The sequence below is a fragment of the Myotis nattereri genome (genome assembly GCF_964212035.1).
Source record: "Myotis nattereri genome assembly, chromosome: 8".
NCBI classification, from domain to species: Eukaryota; Metazoa; Chordata; class Mammalia; order Chiroptera; family Vespertilionidae; genus Myotis; species Myotis nattereri.
In genome coordinates, this window is record NC_138083.1 from 37,358,403 (window position 1) to 37,385,373 (window position 26,971).

General features: G+C 42.8%; 1 protein-coding gene across 1 annotated transcript in view; it reads left to right on the forward strand.

Moving 5' to 3' along the window:
* CNBD2 (cyclic nucleotide binding domain containing 2) overlaps positions 1 to 26,152 on the forward strand; it is a gene marked incomplete at both ends in the record, with an annotated part of 60,975 nt that extends 34,823 nt beyond the window's left edge. The window contains 5 exons of the mRNA XM_081097058.1: positions 947 to 1,061; positions 12,073 to 12,250; positions 14,281 to 14,401; positions 20,852 to 21,015; positions 25,834 to 26,152. Coding sequence (XP_080953184.1) covers positions 947 to 1,061; positions 12,073 to 12,250; positions 14,281 to 14,401; positions 20,852 to 21,015; positions 25,834 to 26,152 — 897 coding nt within the window. The remainder of the gene's footprint in view (positions 1 to 946; positions 1,062 to 12,072; positions 12,251 to 14,280; positions 14,402 to 20,851; positions 21,016 to 25,833) is intronic.
* Between the last annotated feature and the right edge of the window lie 819 nt (positions 26,153 to 26,971).

Genomic DNA, 26,971 nt, shown 5'->3' on the forward strand with positions numbered 1-26,971 from the left:
ATACTCTTGCCTCCTTTGTCAAATATTAATTGAGCATAAAGGCTTGGGTCGATTTCTGGGGTCTCTGTTCCATTCCATTGATCTATATGCCTATTCTTGTGCCAGTACCAGGCTGTTTTGAGTACAGTGACTTTATCATATAACTTGATATCTGGTATTGTGATTCCTCCAACCTTGTTCTTCTTTCTCAAGACTGTTGCAGCTATTCAGGGTCTTTTTTGGAACCATATAAATTTTTGGAGTATCTGTTCTAGATCTGTGATATATGCCACTGGTATTTTAATGAGGATGTCACTGAAACTATAGATTGCTTTGGGTAGTATGGACATTTTAATGATGTTGATTCTACCACTCCATAAACACAGTATTTTCTTTCACTTGTTTATATCTTCCTCTATTTCTTTGTTCAACTTCCTGTATTTTTTTAAACTTTTAATTTGTAATGATTTTAAATTTATAGAAAAGTTTCAAGAACTGTACAAAGAACTCCTGTAGAACCTTAACCTGGATTCATCAGTTGTTAACATTTGCCACATTTGCTTTAATATGTATGTTTTTTTCTTCCTGAATCACTTGAGAGTTAAGTATCATCCATCATATTTATTCACCACTCTACATTTACATGATTATTTTCTAAGAAATTAACCACAGAATAATTATCAAAATCTGCAAATTTAGTATTAATATAATCTATAATCCAAAATCAATTTCACTGTGTCCCATTATCCTCAATGACTTTTTTTCCAGTGCCACATTGAATTTAGCTATTTGAATTTTTTATAAGTATATAACATATTCATTTTTAAAAAGGGACCCAGAACTACTTATATTGAGCAAATAAAACAAAATGGGGTGAGACATAATACAGATAGCATATTTTCAAAGTGCGGTCTGCCTGGAGCCCTTGGGGTTAAGCCTTTGGTTTTATGTCTCCTGATGCATCCAGGGCAGCTGTGAAGTCCTGCGGCTATTAGACCTTGCAGCTTCGCCTTTCTACCACAAGTGGATTTGGCAGCATCTGGAGCTGATAGATGACAGAGCTCTGAGGACCAACCTCAAAGGTAAACCTCTGTTCACATCTGGCCTTCAGCAGCCCAGCAGGGGCAACTGGCCCCATCCTGTTTCCAGTTCCTAGCCCATAGAGTTTTAGAAATCTAGAGCTACAAGGGCCTGGCGGGACATCTGGTTTGATTCCTTCTTCTACCAGCTGTGAAAACCTAGTCTACACTGCCTGACCAGGTTAGACTTTGGCCTGTCTCTCCCACTCCTCCTTTTCATTCTTTCCTCTCAGCAGCGGGGGAGAGCTTGGAGTTAGACCAGTTTGAATCCCACTGATTAGCTGGGTGACTTTGGTGAGTACTTAAGTCTCTGGGCCTGGTTTCTCTGTGTGTCATGGTAGTGTTGTGGTTAAGAGCATAAGCCCAGGAGACAAACTGCTTGTGTTTGAATCCAGAGTCTGTCTCTTACTAGGGGTGTGAATCTAGAAAAGTTACTCTGTATCTCTTGTGTATCCATTCCCTCAGTCTATAAAATGTGAATCTTTTTTTTCCCAGATATCTATAAAATATCTATTTATTGAAAGCTTATTAAAGTATGGGGATTTTAAAAGGAAATGTACAAAAATGTTAATTATAGTTATGTGGAAGAATTACAGCTCATTTATTCTTTATTTTAATTAAATCTTTATTGTTCAGATTATTACAGTTGTTCCTCTTTGTTCCCCCAATAGCTCCCCTCCCCCCAGTTCCCACCCCACCCTCTGCCCTCCCCCTCCCCCTCACTGTCCTCATCCATAGGTATACGATTTTTGTCCAGTCTCTTCCCGCACCCCATCACCCCTTTCCCCCACCCCCGAAAATAGTCAGTCCGCTCCCTTTCTATGCTCCTGATTCTATTATATTTACCAGTTTATTCTGTTCATCAGAATGTTTATTCACTTGATTTTTAGATTCACTTGTTGATACATGTGTATTTGTTGTTCATAATTTGTATCTTTACCTTTTCCTTCTTCTTCCTCTTCTTAAAGGATACCTTTCAGCATTTCATATAATACTGGTTTGGTGGTGATGAACTCCTTTAGTGTTTTCTTATCTGTGAAGCTCCTTATCTGACCTTCAATTCTGAATGATAGCTTTGCTGGGTGAAGTAATCTTGGTTGTAGGTTCTTGGTATTCATCACTTTGAATATTTCTTGCCACTCCCTTCTGGCCTGCAAAGTTTCTGTTGAGAAATCAGCTGAAGAGTCGTATGGGTACTCCCTTGTAGGTAACTGACTGTCTTTCTCTTGCTGCTTTTAAGATTCTCTCTTTGTCTTTTGCTCTTGGCATTTTAATGATGATGTGTCTTGGTGTGGGCCTCTTTGGATTCCTTTTGTTTGGGGTTCTCTGTGCTTCCTGGACTTGTAAGTCTATTTCTTTCACCAGGTAGGGGAAGTTTTCTGTCATTATTTCTTCAAATAGGTTTTCAATATCTTGCTGTCTCTCTTCTTCTGGCACCCCCATAATTCCGATGTTGGTATGCTTGAAGCTGTCCCAGAGGCTCCTTACACTATCTTCGTATTTTTGGATTCTTTTTTCTTTTTGTTTTTCCGGTTGGGTGTTTTTTGCTTCTTCGTATTTCAAATCTTTGACTTGATTCTTGTGATCATCTAGTCTGCTGTTGGGGGTCTGTATAATATTCTTTATTTCAGTCAGTGTATGCTTAATTTCTAGTTGGTCCTTTATCATAACCTCGAGGGTCTCACTAGATTTCTTGAGGGTCTCACTAAATTTATCGGTGGTTTCTAGAAAATTCTTGAAAAACCTTAAAAGTGTGGCTTTGAACTCTATATCCAGTAGTTTGCTTTCCTCCATTTCTGTCATTTGTGTCCTGTTTCTTTGTCTCCGCATTTTTTATGCTTCCCTGTGTTGATAGAGTGGCTTTCTGTGCTAGGTGTCCTATAGGGCCCAGTGGCTCAGCCTCCCCAATTACCTGAAGTGGACACTCTTGATGCACCCCTTTGGGGGCTTTGTGCACAGTCTTGTTGTAGTTAAGCCTTGATTGTTGTAGGTATCACTGGGAGGAATTGACCTCCAGGCCATTGGCTGTGAGAATCAGCCGAGTCTGCAGTGGGAGAACTTCTGTGCTGGAGACACCCTTCTGGGGCAACACTTGCTTCAGTGGGGCTTTGGTGCTCACTGAGTCTGCCCCCTGAGTGTGTCCCTTATAGATCTGAGGAGTTGTAATCTGGATGGTCCCTCTCTGACCACTGTGTACACTGGCTCTTGGATCTCTAAGGAGGTGCTAATTTAGCCTCTGCCTGAGGCTATCCAGCAGGAGCTATGGAGAGATCTGCAGATTCTTCTTCTTTGTTTGGGGTTTGGAGGTGCCCGGATGAGGCCCAGCTGTAAAGCAATGCAAGATGCTGTGGGGCCTTGGGCCTTTTTTTGGATGTTCTGGGTCTCTCTGACTCAGCTGCAGTTTGTTAGGTAATTATCAGATTGCAAAAGGCCAGGTTTTTCATATGCAAAAGACTCTGCGCACAGCTTGGTTGGGGTGGGGTCTCAGGGGATCAACAGGGTGAAGCAAGCAGCTATGGCTGCCCCTCAGTCCTACCCTAAGAGGCCCTGTGTCTCAGTGTCCTGGTAATCGCTGCAAGCACCTCTGAGAGAAAGCCACCCTCGAGTTCTGACCGCTGCCAGACAGTGCAGTTTCTCCCCGTATGAGTCTGGGTCCCCAGAGACTCGCCCGGAATTGGAATTCTGAGCAGTCAGGAGCTTGAGACTCCCTCCGAATTGAAAAAGACAGCCACGTCCTCAGGTACCAGCCCTTTCCAGGTGCGTCTCCGTACCTCTTCACTTTACTTCCGCACCTCCTCTGAGTCTCAGTGTGCTTTTCTCTTTCCTTCCAGTTGTAGAATTTCCACTCAGCCAGCCTTCCTGTAGTTCTGGATGATGCCCATTTTGTGTTTTAGTTGTATTTTTGAAGTGGTTGTTCGAGGCAGCAATTTCCGGTGTTTACCTATGCCGCCATCTTGGTTTTTTCTAAAATGTGAATCTTCATCTCTACTTCATAGACTTGTTATGAAGTTAAGCAGATGACTATATAAAGCTCTCAGAACACTACTTGGATGCATTAGTATATAGTAGAGGTTTGTTGTCATTATCATACAGGTTAGTAAGGAAGGCTGACTGAGATCATGCATGCATCTCTCTTTTCCACTACCAATCCACCAGACAAAAATCTGTATCCCATAAAATTTCCCTCCAATTTTTTTATTGTGGTAAAATAACACATAACAAAATTTACCATGTTAACCATTTTTAAGCATATAGTTCGGTGGTATTAAATACATTTATAATGGTGTACAACCATCACCACGATCTATACCAGTTAAACAGTAACACTCAATTCCCCCTCTCCCTGGCAACCACTGTTCTATTTTCCATCTCTATGATTTTGACTACTCTAAGTACCTCATGTAAGTGGAATCATACAATATTTGTCTTTTTGTGACTGGCTTATTCTACTTTGTATAATGTCTTTGTGTTTCATCTATGTTGTAGCACAGGTCAGAATTTCCTTCCTTTTTAAGGCTGAATAATATTCCATTGTATAAATATACCATATTTTGTTTATCAATTCATCTGTTGATGGACACTTGAGCTGCTTCCACATTTTAGCTTTAGTGAATAATGCTTTTGTGAACACAGGTGTACAAATATATATTTGAAACCTTTTTTCTTTTGAATATATACCAAGAAGTGAAATTGTTGGATCACATGGTAATTCTATTTTCTTTCTTTCTTTCTTTTTTTTTTTTTTTGAGGAATTGCTATTTGTGTTTCACAGCTGCTATACTATTTTACATTACCACTAAGAGTGCATAAGGGTTCCAATTTCTCCACATCCTCATCTTTTTTTTCTTTTTCAGTTTCAACCACTCCCAGGAGTGGAATTTTATTTTATTTTAAATTTTTGATTGATTAAGGTATTACAAATGTGTCTTTATCCCCCCATTGTCCCCTCATCCCCTCAGTCTTGCCCTCACCCTCACCCCCTGTTGTCTGCGTCCATCACTTATGCTTATATGCATGCATACAAGTCCTTTGGTTGATCTCTCCCCCTTACCCCCACACTCCCCTACCTTCCCTGTGAGGTTTGAGCATCTGATCAATGCTTCTCTGTCTCTAGATCTGTTTTTGTTCACCGGTTTATGTTGTTCATTATAGTCCACAAATGAGTGAGATCATGTGATATTTATCTTTCTCTAACTGACTTATTTCACTTAGCATAATGCTCTCCAGCTCCATCCATGCTGTTGCAAATGGAAGGAGTTCCTTCCTTTTTACTGCGACATAGTATTCCATTGCATAGATGTGCCAACATTTTTTAATCCACTCATCTGCTGATGGGCATTTAGGCTGATTCCAAGTCTTAGCTATTGTAAATTGTGCTGCTATGAACATAGGGGTGCACATATTCTTTCTGATTGGTGTTTCTGGTTTCTTGGGATATATTCCTAGAAGTGGGATCACAAGGTCAAATGGAAGTTCCATTTTTAGTTTTTTGAGGAAATGCCATACTGTTCTCCACAGTGGCTGCACCAGTCTGCATTCCCACCAGCAGTGCACAAGTGTTCCTTTTTCTCCACATCCTCGCCAGCATTTGTCATGTGTTGATATGTTGATGATAGCCATTCTGACAGGTGTGAGATGCTACCTCATTGTCATTTTGATTTGCATCTCTCAGATGATTAGTGACTTTGAGCATGTTTTCATATATCTCTTGGCCTGCCTTATGTCTTCTTTCGAAAAGTATCTATTTAGATCCGTTGCCCATTTTTTGATTGGGTTGTTTGTCTTTCTTTTGTTAAGTTGCATGAGTTCCCTATAAATGTTGGAGATTAAACCCTTATCGGAGATATCGTTGGCAAATATGTTCTCCCATGCAGTGGGTTTTCTTGTTGTTTTGTTGATGGTTTCTTTTGCTGTGCAGAAGCTTTTTATTTTGATGTAGTCCCATTTGTTTATTTTCCCTTTAGTTTCGATTGCCCTAGGAGCTGTGTTGGTGAAGATATTGCTTTGGCATATATCTGAGAACTTTTTGCTTGTGGATTCCTCTAATATTTTTATGGTTTCCTGTCTTATGTTTAAGTCCTTTATCCATTTTGAGTTTATTTTTGTGTATGGTGTAAGTTGGTGGTCTAGTTTCATTTTTTTTGCATGTGTCTGACCAAGTTTCCCAGCACCATTTATTGAAGAGACTGTTTTGACTCTATTGTATGTTCTTGCCTCCTTTGTCAAATATTGAGCATAGTGGTTTGGGTTGATTTCTGAGTTCTCTATTCTATTCCATTGGTCTATATGTCTGTTCTTGTGCCAGTACCAGGCAGTTTTGACAACAGTGAATTTGTAATACATCTTGATATCTGGTATTGAGATCCCTCCTACTTTGTTCTTCTTTCTCAGGCTAACTGCAGCTATTTGGGTTTTTTGTTTTTTATTCCAGATGAATTTTTGGAGAGTTCTTTCTAGATCTGTGAAATATGCCATTGGTATTTTAATAGGGAGTGCATTGAATTTATAGATTGCTTTGGGTAGTATGGACATTTTAATGATGTTGATTCTACCAATCCATGAACACGGTATGCTCTTTCATCTGTTTATGTCTTCCTCTATCTCTTTTTTGAACGTCTTGTAGTTTTCTGAGTACAGGTCTTTTACCTCCTTAGTTAAGCTTATTCCTAGGTATCTTTATTCTTTGTGTGCAATGGTAAATGGGATGTTTTTGTAATTTATCTTTCTGTAAGTTCACTATTGGTGTATAAAAATGTCATAGATTTCTTTATGTTAATTTTGTATCCTGCTACTTTGCCAAGTTCGTTTATTAAGGTTAATAATTTTTTGATGGAGTCTTTAGGGCTTTCTATGTACAGTATCATGTAATCTGCAAATAATGACAGTTTTACTTCTTCTTTTCCAATTTGGATGCCTTTTATTTCTTCTTCTTGTTTGATCGCTATGGCTAGTACTTCTAGTACTATTTTGAACAGGAGTGGTGAAAGTGGGCATCCCTGTCTTGTTCCTGTTCTTAAGGGAAATGGTTTTAGTTTTTGCCCATTGAGTATGACGTTAGCTGTAGGTTTGTCATATAAGGCTTTTATTTTTTTGAGGTATGATCCTTCTATTCCCACTTTGCTGAGTGTTTTTATCAGAAAACGGTGCTAGACTTTGTCAAATGCCTTTTCTGCATCAATCAATATGATTATGTGATTTTTGTCTCTCAATTTGCTTATGTGATGTATCACGTTTATTAATTTGTGGATATCGTACCAGCCTTGCATCCCTGGAATAAATCCCACTTGGTCATGGTGTATAATTTTTCTAATGTAATGCTGGATCTGGTTTGCTAGAATTTTGTTGAGGATTTTGACATCTATGTTCATCAGGGATATTGGCCTGTAATTCTTTTTCTTTGTATTGTCTTTATCTGGTTTTGGGATTAGGGTAATGCTGGTTTCATAGAAAGAGCTTGGAAGTGTGCCTACCTCTTGAATTTTTTGGAATAGTCTGAGAGGGATTGGTTTTAGTTCTTCTTTGAATATTCGGTAAAACTCCCCTGTGAAGCCATCTGGTCCAGGGCTTTTGTTTGCTGGAAGCTTTTTGATTACTGTTTCAATTTCATCAGTAGTTATTGGCCTATTCCTGTTCTTTGATTCTTCCTGATTGAGTTTTGGAAGCTTGTATTTTTCTAGGAATGTGTCCATTTCATCGAGGTTGTCCAGTTTTTTGGAGTAGAGTTGTTTGTAGTATTTTTTACAGTCCTTTGTATATCAGTAGGATCACCTCTTTCATTTCTGATTTTGTTTATTTGGGTCCTCTCTCTTTGTTTCTTGGTGAGGCTGGCGAGAGGTTCATCAATCTTATTTATCCTTTCAAAGAACCAGCTCTTGGTTTCATTGATCTTTTGGTCTCTATGTCATTTATTTCTGCTCTGATCTTTATTATTTCCTTCCTCAGTTTCATTTAACTCCCTTTATGGTGATTTTTCTTTTTCTTTCCTTTGGGGATTGCTTTTTTGTCTTCTCATGTTTTGCTGTAATGTTTTAATTGTAGATCTGATTGCTTTGCTACCCAGGTTCTTTTGGGGAAGGTGCTACTGGTGTGATCTCTCAGGTCTCCTGGGCTTGGTAATCTAGCGTAGCTCCCTACTTGAGTTATTTGGGTTCTCTTGATGTAGGCCTGTGAGCTGGAAATGCGTAACTATGGTGTCTAGAAGTCAGCAGCAGCCGTGGGGCAGGGGGTGTCCCAATTTTTGCTGTCTTATGCCCGTGGTTGAAGTCATGCGTGCCCAGCGGAGACTCACAGTGGCACTGGAAGAGTGTGCAATTGTAGTGTCCAGAGTTCTGCAGCTGTGGGGTGGGCAGACTTAGTTTTTGCTGCTGCACCTGTGGTGGATAGGTGCGCACTCCCAGTGGCAGCTCACAGGGGCACCAGCAGTGCGTTTGCTAGCGTGGCTTACTGAAGCACTCTGAAGGGCCCTGGCACTGAAGCCACATAATTGAGGCGTCTGTGGGCAGGTTTCCAGGGTGAGTGAATTCAGAATTTCTACTGCTGGGGGAATGCGTCCCTGTTTGTCCAAGATCGCACCTAGCGGGGGCTTTCAGTGACTCCCACAAGTGCCCTGTGGATAGATGGGCTCTGGGTGCCTGCTCCTTGGAAATGCATGACTGTGACGGTGAGTTTGCCGGCGGACGCAGAGTTCTGACACACTCTGAGGGGCCCTGGCGCTAAGGATATGTAGCTGAGTTGTCTGTGGGCAGTTATTCAGGAAGAAGGAATTCAGAATTTCTACTGCGGGGCAGCACACCCTTGTCTGTTCAAAATCACACCCAGCAGGGGTTCACAGTGGCATCCAAGAGCTGCCTATGGAGTGGTGTGCCCTGGAAGTCAGCATGCTGGAAATGCGCAAATGTTGGAAACGCGTGAATGTTGGAAACGCACGAATGTGTCATCCTTGAGTTCTGCTGCTGGGGAGGGGGGAAGTTGCACTTACTGCTGTGGGAGCAGTGCACCTTTGGAGGTGGAAGTCCCAGGGTCCGTGGGCCTGTGAGTGGGGCAGCAGGATTTTGGCTGGAGTGGCTGCTGGGTCGCGGGCAATGTCCAAGGCCTGTCTGGGTGGTGGTGCTGATGAGTTCTTAGAAGAGGCTGCTCTCCCCTTCAAAATGGTGTGGGCTTCATGCCCGAGTCCTGAGTCCGAGGAGTGCCCACAGCAGTGGTAATCTCTCCCTGTCCAAGAGAGCCTGATCTGCCAGCCTCTGCTGCTCCTGCGAGATTTAACTGTCCCTCACTCATTTACACACACATCACACACATCCACACACTCTCCTTTCATCCCTTCACTCACCCACTTCCTATCCCTCACCTCCGTCCTGCCAGCCGCCATCATTTTTCATCAAGAGTCCATCTTTATTTTTGTTGAAGTTTTAGAAATTCTCTATATATTCTGGACCTTAATCCCTTATCAGACATAAGATTTGCAAATATATTATACCACTTTTCAATTTGCCTTTTTACTCTGTTGATTTTGTCTTTTGATGCACAAAATTTAAATTTTTTCATGAAGTCTATTTTGTCTATTTTTGTTGTTGTCACTTGTGCCTTTGGTTTATGTATAAGAAATCATTGTCAAATCCAATGTTATGAAGCTTTTGTCTTATGTTTTCTTCTAACAGTTTTATAGTTTTTTAAAATATATTTTATTGATTTTTTTACAGAGAGGAAGGGAGAGAGACAGAAAGTTAGAAACATCAATGAGAGAGAAACATCGATCAGCTGCCTCCTGCACACCGCCCCCTGGGGATATGCCCGCAACCAAGGTACATGCCCTTGACCCGAATTGAACCCGGGACCTTCAGTCCACCGGTCAACACTCTATCCACTGAGCCAAACCAGTCAGGGCAGTTTTATAGTTTTAGATCTTACATTTAGGTCTTTGATCCATTTTGAGTTAATTTTTGTATATGTTTGATAAGTGTCCAACTTCGTTCTTTTACATATGGATATACAGTTTTTCCCACACCATTTGTTGAAAAGATTGTCCTTTCCCTATTGAATGGTATTGGCACCCTTGTCAAAAATTATTTGACCACATTTATTTCTGGGCCTGCACCCTCTTGTAATCTGGGACCCTTTGGGGGATGTCCGACTGCCGGTTTAGGCCCAATCCTGCAGGGATCCCTGCGGAATTGGGCCTAAACTGGCAGTCAGACATCCCAGATTGCAAGAGGGATGTCCAACTGCTGGCTCCTAACCACTCACCTGCCTGCCTGCCTGATTGCCCCTAACCGCCTCTGCCTCGGCTTCCCACTGCCGCGGCTTTGTCAGGAAGGTCATCCAGGAGGATGTCTGGAATGCTGTCTGGAAGGTTGTTTGGCTATCTGGTCTAATAAGCATATTATGCCATATATATATATATATATATATATATATATATATATATATATATAGTTGTTGTTAATCCTCACCCGAGGATACTTTTTCATTGATTTTTAGGGAGAGTGGAAGAGAGAGGGAAAGACAAGAGAGAAACATTGATGTGAGAGAAACATATTGATTGATTGCCTCCTGCATGAGCCCTGACCAGGGCCTGAGTCAGGAAGGAACCTGCAACCAAGGTACTTGACCTTGACTGGAATTGAATCTGGGACCCTTTGGTCCGCAGGCTAAAACTCTATCCACTGAACCAAACTGGCTAGGGCTATGGTATATGTCTATTTTTATGCCAGTATCACACTGTTTTGATTAGTAGTTTTATAGTAAGTTTTGAAATCAGGAAGTGTGAATTCTCTAGTTTTGTTCTTTTTAAAGATTGTTTTGGCTATTTAGGGTCCCTTGAGATTTCTTCTGAATTTTAGGATAGGTTTTTCTATTTCTGCAAAAAGTCAGATAATGACTTTTGATAATAATTACATTGAATTTATAGATGGCTTTGGGTAGTATTGACATCTTAACAATATTGGCTTCTAATTCATGAACATGGGATATGTTTCCTTTTATTATGTGTTCTCTAATTTCTTTCAGCAGTGTTTTGTGGTTTGTTTAGTGTATAGAAATGCAACTGATTTTTGTGTAGACTTTGTATCCTGCTGTTTTGCTGAAATCATTTATTAGCTCTTACAGTTTTTGAGGTAGTTGCTTTACTCCTGATTAGTTTTCTCTTGGAGAGCTTGTTAAAAACTCTCATGGAGGGCCTATTATGTGCTGGGCACTGTGCTAGGTACATAGCACATACTCTTAGCTGTAATTTTTACAATTATCCTATGAGAGTTTCAAGAGATTATGTGACTTGTTCAAGGTTCCATGGCTGGTCCTCCATTTATCTTTTGTTGCTGCCCCTATCCCCAATCCCAGTTTGAAAGCTCAGATAAATGTGCTTTGCCAAAAGACATGAGCTTTGAATTAGACCTGACTGAGTTCAAACAGCTTCAGCCTTTTCTTGGGTGACTTAACCTCTCTGCTGCTCATTTTCTTTCTTAAATGAGGCCAGCGACACTTGTCTGGAGGCAGTGGTATAAAGGCTCTAGTAGTTCAGGGCCTAACATGGAGGGACAATGCATGGACACCACGGTGTGTTTTTAACCCCTCTCTATTTTTATTTTTTTTTAAATTTATTGATTAAGTTATTACATATGTATCCTTATCCCCACATTACCCTCCATCCCCCCCACTCATGCCCTCACCCCTGTTGTCTGTGTCCATTGGTTGGGCCTATATGCTTGTATATAAGTCCTTTGGTTGATCTCTCCCCCTTATCCCCACCCTCCCCTACCTTCCCTCTGAGGTTTGACGGTCTGATCGATGCTTCTCTGTCTCTGGATCTATTTTTGTTCATCAGTTTATGTTGTTCATTATATTCCATAAATGAGTGAGATCATGTGATATTTATCTTTCTCTGACCTCTCTGTTTTTTTTTTAATTTTCCCCATACACCAGACTAGCCAGGCAGTCTGTGATATATCTCCAACTGCCCACAACAACCCTCATATGTGCAAAGGCCCACTAATATGCTTCCCTGTGCTTTCTCTAACAGAAGCTTCTCCTGTGAAGAGATTTAAGGATTTCCAGATTAAATCATATCCTGTACAGGATTTTAGCGCTCTGAAACTTCTGCATTTCCAGAAAGCCTTGGAGCAACAGGGGACCACCTTCAGTAAGAAGATTAATACCCTAGAAGATAGTCTCCCAAAGACCTTTGGCCCAAAGATCAAGTAAGCTTAGCTCTTGGAAGATAGGAGGGTTCAGATTCTGGTTGAAAGGATGATATAACTTACAGGGCAGAATATCAGGGATGCTGGGGAGGGGGCGGAGGTAGCAGTCATAGCTCTACCCCAAAGGTTGGAGGTATGGAGAAGGCAGCCTGAGAGGTGCTGGGTTTGATGTCCAGGAGCTGCATTCTCTGCCTTTAACTCTCAAGGGGCCACTCTAGGTGATCGGTTTCTTCCTTTTTCAGTGAACCATTTGAAGAAGAAGGGGCAGGACAGATCTTATGGTTGTCACTCACTCTGTGTGTCACTGGGTCTTGAGCCTCTTCAAAAAATCGTAACCATCCAAGGAAGACAGTATAAGAACCTGGGCTTAGTAGTCAGTTCAACCCAGGTTCACATCCTGGCTTGGCCACTTATTTTAGCTCTGCGTCCCCAGGCAAGGAACTGGACCTCTGTAAGCCTTAGTTTCCTTGTCTATATATAATAGTGTCTAAGTCCTGGGGTTGTTGCAAGCCAACAATTAAATGAGATAATGATAACTATAGCTAACACTAATGAAATACTCTGTCAGGTACTGGCTTATCTAATTTAATTCTTACAAAAATCCTGTCAGGTAAGTGTAAGTACTGCTATTATCACTCCCATCTTTCAGGTGAGAACACACAAGGTACAGAAAGAGACTCAGTTACTTGTTCGAGGTCACACATGTAGGAAGTGGCAGAACCAGGATTCAAGCCCAAGTAGCTTGTTAGCACTCGGTCTTGTTGTCTGGTACAGTTGTCACCATGGGAACAAGGTGGGTGTACAATAAGGGCTGCACTTTTGCCTTAGCCTAGAGGGGCTGAGGAGTGGGAAAGGACACTTGGTGGGCACTGGTCTACAGGCAGCTCAACGCCAGGCCCTAGAAACATAGCAGCTTCCTCCCACCCCCATTGAAGATGGAAAAAAAATGTTGCAGTGAGAGTGTGCTCTCCCCCCAGGGCATGCCAGCACCCTCCGCTCCCCTCCCCTCCCCTTCTCTTCCCTTCAGAGAATAAAAAAATAAAGAAAAAAACTGTCGCAGCAGTACTGATAATGACATCAGTATCACAGTCTCCATATTGCCATAGTGCCACTTTGCTCAAGCCTTTTGCCTGCTCACCTCCATATGAGCATCCCGTGGCTTCTGAGTTTTTTCCTCGGATGGATACTCTTTCTAAGGGATCCCATGCTTGAAATACCAATCCCAGTTCTTCTGAAGGCAGAGATAGAACAGGTCCAGTTTCTCTGCTATAAATCAATAAGGGAAAAGGGACAGGCTGGACATGTGCCACTCGTCTACCAATCCTGGGGTTTGTGTGAAAATAGAAGCCTGCCTTATTTATGTGTAGGTGAGTTCAGGCATATTTTCAGCTGATAAATACTCTTTTTCCTGCCTCTAATCCAAAAAGCATAGCCTGTCTCTTCCTTCTACCTAGCCTGAGACCAAAGCAGGCACAACAGGATTGCCTGGGTAAAATTAACCCCAACATGAACAAAGTACAGAGTCTCCAGGCTACCCAGGAAAACCTGTCTTTGTAAACAAGCAAACACACACACACACACACACACACACACACACAGCCACCTCCTCTCTGCCTTCCTGTCGTGTCCCTAAAGGCACAGAGCTTACTCTTCATCAAACAGTCTGGGCCATTTTCAGGCAGCTCTGACTTAGAAATTCCTTCCTCATGTTGAGCATATCTCAGCCAGTGTGGACCTCTCACCCAGCAGGCCTGGCTCAGCTGCATGAGGTCATCAGCCCCTTCTCCCACATAACAAACAGCTTTCAGGTGGTTAAAGGGGTCCTGTCTCCTTCTCTTCCAAGTCTCCCTCCCTATTAAACTTCTCTAATTCCTGACTCAGTCTCTCCCAGGGTTTGATTTGGAGTTTTCTTACTTCTGGGAGAGGGGAGGGAAGATTCCATGTGCAATAGAGGTGGAGCTGATTATCCATGGCCTCATGAACTGGCTGTATTACAAAGGAGTTCTTTTTAACAAGTTGTCTAATTTCAGATCCCAGGAACCTCATCTGCTTAATTGTCCCATGATCAAAACCAAGTATGGTGATATCCCGAAGGAGGCTTTAGTGGGGGCCTACGTCAAGCTCCACACAGTGGAGGAAGGAGAAATCATTGTAAGTGTACAGAAAGCCTTGTTTATGACACAGTGTGTAACATGATGGGTTGTGAGTGTTAAGTAATGAGAGTAAAGGTTTAAAACTATCCTACTCTATATGTGGTGATATTAAGGAACATACTGATTTTTTAGATATGATAATTTTAATATTACCATACTATGCTTATGGCTTTTAAGAGTTCTTATATTTATGCAATAAATGTCAAAATATTTACAGATTAAAATATGACATCTGGGACTTGTTTTAAAATAATTTAGGAATAAGGCAAAGATGTCCCCTCTCACCACTCCAATTCAACATTGTACTGGAAGTCCTAGCTAGTGCATTAAGACAAGAAGAGGAAGTAAAACATATACAGATTGGGGGGGGGGGGTGAGAATTAAAGCTGTGTTTGTTTGCAGATCATATGCTTGTTAATTTCAAAGAATAAAATAAAAAAAGAACCCCCCAAAATTCCTGAAGCTAATAAATGATTATAGCAAAGTTGCAGTGATAAGGCAATGAACAATTGGAATTTGAAATTAAAAATACAATGCCATGTACAATAGCACCAAAAAGTGAAATACTTAGATATAAATCTAACAAAATATGTTCAGGATCCATATGCAGAAAACTAACTATAATGAAATAATTCAAAGAAGATTTACATAAATGGAAAATATTCTATGTTTATGGATTGTATGATTCCAATTCTATGATGTTCTGGAAAAGGTAAAATTACAGAGATAATAAAATGATCAGTGGTAGCCAGAGGTTTGGAGATCAGGGGAAGGGCTGAATAGGTAAAGCACACAGGATTTTTAGGACAGTAAAATTATCTGTATGATGGTGGATTCAAAACATTAAGCATTTGTCAAAACTCATAGAACTTTCCAGCACAAAGAGTGAAGCTTAATGTATGCAATTTGTCAAAACAAAAAAATTTATCTAGGTTGTTGGGAGATCCCAGGAAGGAATACAGACTATGACAAGAGAATCTAACAATTTTACAAATGCATGAAACCACCTCGATGAAGGGGTGGGAGAAAGAAGTGCTGATGACCTAAGTATTTGGAGATGACCGGAGGCTGTAAGACTAAACGCAGAAGGAACCACATACAAGCATTAAACTCTAGTTGATAAAGTTGGTGTATGGATTAACAATTGATTCTGCTGTCATGTATACTGAAATGGATCAATTAAGTAAATGAATGGTGCATGGTAGGAGCCAGGTATTCCAGTATTGGAGTGGAAATTTACAGATAAAGGCTAGAGGCTACAAATTGATATGGATGGTTATATATAGAAATATTTATAAATATATGTATAAACATATGTATTTTGCCCTATCAGCTGACAGGGCCTAAAAGAAATGACACTCCTATAACAATGAATACACCCAGTACCCAGATCTTGGTGTCTAATACCATCTACACTAATAAAAGACAAACATGCAAATTGACCATACCTTCGCTATGCCTTAAGCCACGCCACCTAGCCAATCAGAGCAACTATATGCAAATTAACCCAACCAAGATGGCGGCCGGCAGCCAAGGAGCTGGAGCAAGCAGGAGGCTTGGTTGCCCCAGTGATGGAGGAAGCCAAGCTTCCTGCCTTCTGCGGCTGGCTCTGAGCTCCACTCAAGGCTACAAAGTTTCAATTATAGAAGGTAAATAAATCCTAGAATAAAAAAAGAAAAAGAAAAAAAGGAGAGGGTGGGAGCTTCCATCGCTGGGGGGCTTGGCCAACCTGAAAATGGCCCTCAGCCCCTCACCCAGACTTGCCAGGCACCCCAGTGGGGACCCCCCACCCTAAAGGGAGTGTGGCCAGCCTGAAAACAGCCATCAGCCCCTTACCTAGTCTGGCCAAACCTCCATGGGGTGAGGGTCCCCACTTGGGGGGGGGCTTGACCAGCCTGCAAACAGCCATCAGCCCCTCACCCAGGCTGGCCAGGCACCCCAATGGGGACCGCCACCCTGAAGGGGGTGTGAGCAGCTGCAAACAGCCATCAGTCCCTCACCCAGGCTGGCCAAGCACCCCAGAAGGACCCCCACCCTGATCTGGGACACCCTTCAGGGAAAACCAGCCGGCCCCCACTTGTGCACCAGGCCTATATCCTATATAATAAAAGGGTAATATGCAAACTGACCCTAACAGCAGAACGACTGGGAATGACTGGTCACTATGACACACTGACCACCAGGGGACAGATGCCCAATGCAGGAGCTGTCCCCTGGTGGCCAGTGCGCTCCCACAGGGGGAGCTCTGCTCAGCCACAAGCCAGGCTGATGACTGCCAGCACAGCCGTGGTGGCAGGAGCCTTTCCCGCCTCCTCAGTAGTGCTAAGGATGTCCGACTGCAGCTTAGGTCTGCTCCCTGCTGGTAAGTGGACATCCCTCAAGGGCTGCTGGGATGCCAGAGGGATGTCTGACTGCCAGCTTGGGCCCAATCCCCCAGGGAGCGGGCCTAAGCCAGCAGGTGGACATCCTCCGAGGGGTCCCAGACTGCAAGAGGGCATAGGCCAGGCTGAGGGACCCCCCCCCCCCAACCCAGTGCACAAATTTTTGTGCACCAGGCCTCTAGTTCTAAAATAAAAAGAAAGGAGCTCTTTGGGAAATGATTGATTCTAGGACTAGGGCAGAAGATATTTAAGATGAACCTGGAGTATTTTGTAGTGTCAGGAAGTAAGGAAGTGTTGTGGGGAGAGGCAAATTTATGGGGTGTATCAAAGTGACATAGTGGCCAATTGAAAGAGCTCCCAATGACCAAAGCTGGAATAATTTGAACAATTTAAGCAGCAAAGTAAAGTAGTACTGAGTATAACTCAAAATGTAAAATAAACATCCATGAGTACTTACTGATGCAATGCATAATGAGTAAATTAATAAAAAGAGAAGAAAAGACAAACCTCCATGCTGAAAAATTCCAAATAATCTGTGTAGTTGCTCTGCCCTAAAGGAGAGGATGAATATAACTCGCTGCTCTTTAGATATGGGCTACACATAGCAATTTCCTTCCAAAGAATACAGTGTGGAAAGGGGGAGAAAATAAAAGAATAACTTTACCATGGTGAAACCCAAGAAACAGTACCTCAGCCAGCTGATGAAGGCCAACATCAACAGTAATAGTTCATGTCATTAGTGTGTCCCTTTGATATAATATGACAAAAATGGGATATGCAATGAGAATGGTACTTTATCTCTGCGATCCTCCTTTGGTGCCCTGTGTGTGGTCAGCCTAGTTGGGGGAGCTGCTCCCTTGCCATGCTCTTTCCGCTGTTTCTCAATCACGGTGTCTCCAGGGTCCTCTTCACACTCTTCTCACACATATTCTGGTGGGCTCTTAGTGCTTCTGCCCTGCTGGACTGTGTGTCTTCAGAGGTAGGAAAGAAAGTCAGCCTAGTACTGTCTGGGAACCCCAGGCCCTACCATGGCCCATGGTCAGAAGTCTTAAGAATCTCTTCCTTTTAGTCAATAAAACTCTGCCTCCTGCAACTTTAGCTCCTTGCCCCATCACCCCACCCCCCTACCTGTCCCACAAAAACAAAGCAGAAGAAATCAGCTTCTTTGCCATGTGATGGCCCCTAGGTATTTAAAGAATGCTGTTTTGTTTTACATTAAATATGTATGAGCCAGGCACTGTGCCAAATGCCCTGTTACTTATTATCTTATTCAGGCAAAACACCCTCCATTCCTTCAGTTAGTCTCCATGTGTTGTTAGGTACAGAATAGAAACCTGGTTTGGTGAGGAGAGACTTCTTAAATAGGGTAGTGGTCAAGGAAGGTTGCTCTGAGGAGGTGATATATTTTTAAAATATTTGTTATTGTTTTTTTAGAGAGAGAAGAAGAGAGAGGGATAGAGAGATAGAAACAATGATGAGAGAGAAACACTGATCGGCTGCCTTCTACATGCCCTTCCCCACGCCCCTCTCCCGCCGACACTAGGACCTGAGCCTGAAACCCAGGCATGTGCCCTGACCAGGAATTGGACTGGTGACCTCTTGGTTCATGGTTTGATGTTCAACCACTGAGCACACTGGCTGGGCTGAGGAGGTAATATTTAAGATGATACCTGAATGATGAAAGGAATAAGCTATGGATGACCTGAGGGAAGACTGTTCCAGATAAAGGAATACCATGTCCAAAGCCTGAGGTGGGGAAGAGCTTGGCATGTTGAGGGGATTGGAAGGGAGAACAACATGGCTAGAACAGAGTAATCAAAGCAGGGGCAAGGTGAAGGTAGGCCAGAGAGCCCAGCAAGCCCAGGCCGTGATGGCCACACTGAATTTTATTCTATTCCGGGTGCCTTGGGGAAGCTATTTGAAGGTTCTAGGCAGAGAATGGACCTGAGCCACAGAGGGAGTGTTGGGGTGGATTGGAGGTGCATAGGAGTGCCAGAAGACAATGCTGCCCTTGGTGAGGCCCTGAGCAGGTCATTGGGTTCAAATACTGGCTTCACCACTTTCGGTTCTTAGGCAGGTGACTTAACCCCCTTGTGGCTGTTTCTTCATAGTGTAGTGGTTAAAAGCATGGACTCTGAAGACAGACCACCTGGGTTCAAATCCTAGCTTTATTGCTTCTCTGCCATTTTGTTGGACAAGTTTCTGAACCTCAGCAGAATCCTCTATAAAAGGAGGATAACAATAGAGCTCACCTCGTGGGGCTGCTGTGAGAGCTACATGAGTTAATTTATATGAAAATCACAGGAGGCACTGGGATTTAGTGAACGCTTAATAAACTTAGCTGGTGGCGTCATCACCACCATCATCATTATTATTATGATTGTTTATTATGTAACCTTTGGCAAGTAAGTTTCCTTTTCTGAGTCTCATTTTCCACATTTGAAGATGATAATCTTTATCTCCTAGGATGGAGATACATAATCTCCATGCATATATATTTACCATATAGTAGGAGCTGGCTAAAGGGCAGCCATTCTGGTTTCTGTGTAAGGCCACTATAGAAGGGCCTTCATGCCCACTGTACTGAGCATAATTAATATGGAGGTGCTTTGTGTCTCCCAGAATGTCCTTATACACACCTTCTTGTTTGGATCTTCAACAGTTTCATAAGAAAAATAACTTATCTCCATTCCAGTCTTACCAAGGAGAGACAAGGCCAGGGATTAGAGCACCAAAGAGTATGTAGGTGCTCATATTTCAAGGTCTAGAACCCAAATGGTGGTGGTGGTGGTGGTGGGGAGGGGCTGTTCCAAATCCGACTTCACACTTTTCAAATTCAGAATCCTTCGGAGACACTGGGCAGGTATTCTCACCTCTGCTTCACAGATGAGCAAACAGTGGCCCAGGGAGGTGTAACTTGCCCAAAGTCACATAACAAGTAAACAACTGGATCTTCCTTCTGAAGCCAGGATTATTCCCAATCCCAGGTTGCCTTCTTAGAGCAGACCTCTTGGTTTATGGCCCTCTTTCTTCTTAAGTCCAAGAGAGCAGGACATTGTAGGATCTGGGGCCACTGACCTCCCTACCCTCCTTGCCTGAGTCTTTAAAACACAATTTTTTTTTAAAAAAAAAAAAATTGATTTCAGAGAGGAAGGGAGAGGGAAAGAGAGATAGAAACATCAATGATGAGACTCATCGATCAGCTGGCTCCTGCATGCCCCCTACTGGGGATCGAGCTCACAACCCAAGAATGTACCCTGAAGGGGAATCGAACTGTGACCTCCTGGTTCATAAGTCGATACTCAAGCACTGAGCCACGTTGGCCAGGCTTGCTTGAGTCTTAATTGCTGAGCGGCTGAGGAGTGAGTAATGGATTGACAGCTCAGCAACAAGGGCGTTGCCCTGTCTCAGGGAATCTCCTGAGGGGGTTATACTCTCTGTAAAACAAGCAGGTATGCCTGTTGACCTCCATTTCCCTTCCAGAGATAACCAAATAGGAATCCATGCCAGGGAGCAGGGAGCCAAAGGAGCGTGCTAAGCTGCAGAGGAGGAGGCCAGGGGCCTCCGCAGTCTGTGCGGGGGAGAAAGAACTGAGGCTCAGTGGGGACATGCGTTGATGAGCAAAGACCTGCAGGAAAAGACGGGGAAGAGGCTTGTAGCTACAAAAGGGAAGCTCCAGAGGAGGACTAGCTGTTTGATATTTGTCATAGTCCTAAGCAGGGGAACTTGGGCTTACTTGGCACAAGGAAGAGTTGAGATTGGCTATTGGGGGACACTTGTAAAATGCCATCCCCTGGAGAGTACCTGTGAGTACAGTTCTGGGGGAGAGCCTGATGCCTGCAGGCAGGATGTGGACAAAGTGCCTTAAGGGCTCTTGTCATTTGAAGAGTCGGAAGATCCGATGTCATGTAGCAAATAGAGCTCCGGGCTTCTCCCCATCATTTGCCAAATGACCCCAGATGGAGTCACTTCCTATTTGAGCCTCGTTTTTCTATTATATACTAGAATATCTGCCAGCAGAAGTGGATGGTCCCTGAGGTCCAACTTTCTGGGACTTTTTCCCCTAGGGCCTTCACCAGATCCTCCTTCCAGACGACCAACAAGACCTGCGGCCCTTGATCCTCATGAGCCTGGGAGTTGAGTTGATAACAGTGCAGAAAGAAAAATTTTGTGAACTGATTGACTGCAAGGTAACAGAAAAGTTGTCCAGGTTCAAGATCGGGTACCCCAGGTCAGTGCTGGCTATGGGTGTATATCCCACCAGATCAAATGAACAAATTTTCACCTATTTTAGTAAAAGAAAGAAAAAAAAGATAATACCTAATGCTGACAAGGGTGGGATGAAACTGGTAGTTGTTGCTACACTCTAAATTGTCTCAGTTCTTTGGATAATAATTTTAGCATTATGTTTTAAGTGCCATAAAACTGTTCCTACTTTCGGAAGCAATGGTCTACCTGTGAATTTATCTTTATATAACTAAGTTAGGGGGAAAGCTACATGCATTAGGATGTTCATAGCAGTCATATTCATAATAGAAAAACCATCACCACCCACATGTGTTACTAAAGGGATAGTTTAGAAAATTGTGATCCATGCTCTAGCCGGTTTTGCTCAGTGGATAGAGCATCAGCATGCGGACTAGAGGGTCCTGGTATCGATTCTGGTCAAGGGCACATGCCCGGGTTGTAGGCTGATCCCCACTAGGGGGCGTGCAGGAGGCAGCCCATCAATGATTTTTCTCTCATCATTGATGTTTCTATCTTTCTCTCTCCATTCCTTTCTGAAATCAATAAACATATATTTGAAAAAAAACCACACACAAAACTTTGCAGGGTTATTTCACTGCCTATAGGATACAGTGTGACTTAATGCCATGTAAGTGGCTCTTCATGGTCTGACCCCTTAACTCCCTTGCAGCACCTCCTCTACCTCCAACCTCTCCAACAACCCAGGCAGATGGCCTCCTGGACCCTCCATATAATCGCCTTTGCCACTGTAGGCCTTTCTACCTGAAATGCCATCGCCCCCCCGCCCCCAATCCTATCTCTCTTTTTCTAGTAAATTCCTGCTCATTCTTTAAGATTCATCTTCTCAAGACAACCTTTCCTGACTGGCCCTCAATTGGGGTCATAACCCCATTCTGCACACTCATCGTGCTCCCTTTGTGGCTCTATCACTTACCACACACATTGTATTATAGCTGTTGACAGCCACGTAGTTTGTATATATCTTTCCTCCACCACTTGATTCGTTGCTTCACAAAGGCAGGGATTGGACTTTATCTGTCTTTCATCTCTAGCACCTGTATAGTATCTGGCAGGTAAATGTTGACTGAATGGGGCATATTCACTGTAGAAAATGCTGAACATTTAAAAAGGTGAAAACCAAAATTATGTGCATTCCTCCACCAATCCCAATTAGTGTTTTGTGTATTTCTTTTTAGTATTTATTTACAGCATGGATATATGCCAAATGTGCATTTACTATTCATACACACAAAGTTTTATAATGGGAATCATGCTGATTATACAATTTTGCATCTTCCCCCCTTTTTTTCTTGTGGTGATACTGTGATCAGACTTGGTTTTGCTGGCATGTGTGGGAAGCAAGTGATTCCAATGGTAGAGAAAGAGGTGTGAAGTCAGGAGATCTGTAGCTATATCCCATAAACACATGAAAGAATTTTATATGGGATCTGTATGACCTTGGATAAGTCATTTCCCCTCCTCTAGGCTTCAGACTCCAATCTGCAAAACAAGAAAATTAGATTAGAACAGTGTTTCCTAAAGTATGGAACACATTCACAGAAGGTTTACAGGATGATTTCAGGCAGCACATGGATTGACATTGTTAGTTTTAACAGCAATGTCTATTCTAGTGTGAACTAGAGAAAAAGCATGATTCATGCACTGTGCCCATGACCTGACAGATTTTGTTGCTTAGAACAAAGCCAAAGTAAATATTTAAGTGAAAGAAACTAAGCAGATTTAAGGAAAAATCATTAGTAAATTAAAGAACAGATAACATGCAGATATGGCCCAAATTGGGGCAGTTCTGTGAGAAAAACAAGTTGGAAAACAGTGGTGATTCCTTGCAGTTCAAAGATGCCATAGTTCTATGGTTCGCGTGCACTACCAATATAGAAAATGGCTAGTTAGAGGTAACTACCCAAGAAATGATTTAAGGAGCTGTAGCTCCTGCATAATGCCTGGCACATGATGAATATCAGTTAATGCCTGTTGAATTGAAATTCAGAAAGGCTTACATAAACTCAAGGGTGGCAGATGTTTGGGCTGCCCAGTCAGCATTTTGTTGCAATCATCTATAATGCTGACAGATTGAATTCTGGCTTATTCATTAATTGTTGAACTCATGGTTTTGCTAAAGCATGCAGAAATAATAGCCAGTATCTAGCTCAAATCCTCCATGTTTTAACTGAGGACCGTGAGGCCCAGGAAAGGGCCTGTGACATCCTATAGGTCACATAGTCACTGACTGAGACACCTGTCCTGTGAATGCTACAGGCTAGATATCCTGAAACCTCTCCCTACAAAACACAGTGAGTGCCATGTAGAATATAATCATAGGAAAGAAGGGAAATTTCCAAGGGCAAATGAAGAGGAGCCTAAAAGCCAAAGCACAGGGGGATCCAGTGTTGGGATTACCCAACAAGGATGGGGTTTAAGGGAATAATGGGTTGAAGTTGTACAGCCTGCAAGGACAGATGAAACTTTCAGTTCAAGTGAGGCAGGGAATGGAACTAAAGTGCCTGCATGGAGCTGAGGTCTCTAGAAGAGCTACCCTGTTTAGTGAAAAACCGATTAAAAATCAGGATGACCATCAGCATCAGGAGGTAACATGGAATCGGGTCTGTCTTAACTTGGAAAAAGAAGATCCCCTAAGAATTTATAATTGCCTGCTTGCCCCCTCAGGGTTGGGTGAGTTTCTTAGCCTCTTTGGCCCCAGTTTCCATGTTTGTGAATTGGGATGGTTATGAGGATCAAATTCATTAACAAATGTAAAGTGCTTGGCACATGGTAAGCGCTAAGTCAGAGTTAAATAGTGTTGTCGTCTATCATATAAAAAATTGGAAGTTAATGGAAATTAAGTGAAGACTTTCTAGTGGTGTGCTGGTGAAGGTTTAACAGCAAACTCTCTGGGAGGTGGGAGGTAACCCTGATTTGAAGTATTTGCCCATTCCTCTGGTGGACATACTCCCACTGTGCCCAATTTCAAGCTACCAACCTGATGGAGTTGAGAAGAGATGCACAGTCATCTCCCATGAGCTGGTGGGAGCTGACTTTGTTACACCACTGAGACCAATAGGACTAGCTTGTAGCCCACTTCAACCACTGCATTTTTTATTAAGTTGCTCTCTATGGATCCTAGTGGAATCTGTTCTGGTGAAATAATGGAGCCCGGAGAATGTTCTAATCTGTTCGTGATTCATTAGGTTTGCCTCCTTAGGTGAGAGTACAGGCGAGTCAATGGAAATTGAACTTACCCTTCACTTGCTGTGGTCTCAGAAGGAAATGAGTCAATGAGTGCTGAGCCCATGCCAGCCTCCCCCACTTTCCCCACCCTCACATGCTATGAGGGCAGGGGGCAAAATAGAGCCAGGACACCAAGGCCAGTCCAAGGTAGCTTCAATCTGCTTTCCCTCTTTTCTTTATATTTTTATTGATTTCAGAGAGGAGGGGAGAGGAAGAGATAGAAACATCGATGAGAGAGAATCATTAATCGGCTACTTTATGCATGCCCCCTACTGGGGATCGAGCCCACAATCCCGGTATGTGCCCTTGACCAGAATAGAAACTGGGACCCTTCAGTCCACAGGCTGATGCTCTATCCACCGGGGCCAAACCGGCTAGTGCTGCTTTCCATCTTTATAGATATGCCTGCTCTGGATATTTCTTACAAGTGGCATTCTACAATATGTGGTCTTTTGTGACCTGCTTTTTAGCATAATATTTTCAAGTTTCATCCATGTAGCAGTAGTATCAATACTTCATTCCTTGTTATTGTCAAATAATATTCCATGTGTATACCATACTTTATGTATTCATCAGATAGTGGACATTTGAGTTGTTTCTACGTTTTGGCTTTTATGAATAATGCTGCTATGAACATTCTTTTTCTTTTTTTTTCTGTTTAGCCATTTCATACAGAAGTGGGACATAAATCCTCCCGCTTCAGACCATGGCGATGTTACTCTATCCCATAAGCATAGCCACTAGAATCTATTGGGAGAAAATGTGGCAGTCAAAAGGGGAAGTGCTATGAACATTCTTGTTCAAGTTTTTATGTTGGCATATGTTTCCATTTCTCTTGGGTATATATATATACCTAGGAGTAGACTTGCTGGGTCATAAATAACTATGTTTAACCTTTGAGGAGCTGCCAGACTGTTTTCCAAAGTGGCTGCACCAATTTACATTCGCATCAGTAATATATTGGAAACCTTGTTCCAATATTTTCATATCCTCATCAACATTTATGATCTATCTTTTGAATTGTAGCCCTTTTAGTAGACATAATTGGTATCTCATTGTGGCCTTGATTTACATTTCCCTGGTGGCTAATGGTCGCATACGTAATTCAGTGGCCACATTAAAGAACTAAAAAGAAATGGGTGCAATTAACTGTAATGATATATTTTATTGAATTCAGTATATCTAAAATATCATTTCAACATATAATCAATATAAAAATTATTAATTAGATACTCTACATTCTTCTTTTGTTGTAAGTCTCTGGAAGTGGGTGTATGTTTTAGACTCACGGTATAGCTCTAATTCACATTGGCCACACTTCAGGGACTCAGCAACCACATGCGGCTCGTGGGCATTGTGGGGAGCAGCACAGGTCTAGGGGAAGAAAGCGTGGAAAGGTAAAGGAGGCAGAGAGAAGAGTCTGGGAAGAGGCACAGAGGTGGGAAGGAGCACACTGTGTTTAGGGATTGAAAAGAGTGATGGGAGGCAAGACTGGAGGGGCAGGGCACAGGGAGGAGGTGGCGTGGGAACCTCAGCATCTATGCCTTACCTTCAGTGATAACGATATGTGCCAGAAGTTCCTCATGGAGAACAGCTGGAATATCTTCCGGAAGGATCTGATACATCTGCTGGAGGAGCCTCGCCGACATCCACCACTCCCCCCAATTCAGTACAAGAAGAAAGAGATCTACAACCCCAAGTCTCTGATGCTGGATTTGTGTAACTTCAACAAGAAGACTAAACCTAATTATCCCATTTTTATGGCACCCCGGAAAAACCTCCCCCCACTGAGGATTGTCCAGGCCATCAAGGCACCCCGGTACAAAATCCAAGAACTTCTGCCTCGGTACAAGAATGCAGGAGTCCTTGTTTAGACCAAATAAAGGATGGAGGCTTGGCCACTGTGTTTCTTGAATGGACACCATGGGAGTTGTGGAGCTTGGAGTGGGGGCTACCGGGGGCTGAGCTGTGGGTCTGGACAAATGTTTAGGGGCAGCAACTGGGGCACTGTTTCCCTTGACACTTGTGGGGCTGGGTGAGTGGATGGTCAGGAGGCAGGAGGCTGGGCATGGATGGGTTAATCAATGAAGATACTCTCACGGTGGGAGGGTTGTATCTGAAAAGATGGATAAGAGGCACAGAGGGGTTCAGACCAAAGTGAGCAAGACTGGGGTTGCGAACTCAAATGCCTTCCAAGGCCAGATAAGTCATCTAAAGGAGAGCAGCAGAAGGACTGGGGAAACAACAGAGGATGGTGGGGACTGGTGCACACGTTCCCATCTCGATGGAGCAGCTGCTCCTTAGACCCAGACAATTGATGCCAGAAAATAAGTGTAGGCCTGGTACTACTGGTCTATTTTTCAAGAGAACCAAGAAACCAAATATTTAAGAAGATTCCTACTGGTTTTTAAATGTGAACAACTAATTCAAATTGTTTTTGAAATACTGTGTTAGGCAAACAAACATATGTGGGCTGTGTTGGGCCTACAAACTGCTATTTTGCCAATGCTCTTCAAGCACCTCTGTCAGACTGACAGGGTGTTGCCAGAGACTGGAGTGATCATGACTGTGGAGGGAGGGAGGAATACAAAGCCAGAGGTGGGCAGCATGACAGGAGCGGCATCCTGGGTCAAGGATGAGGATCAAGCAGCCTGAGAGATAGGAGGCAGGCCAGAGACAAGGAGGTGGTTGAT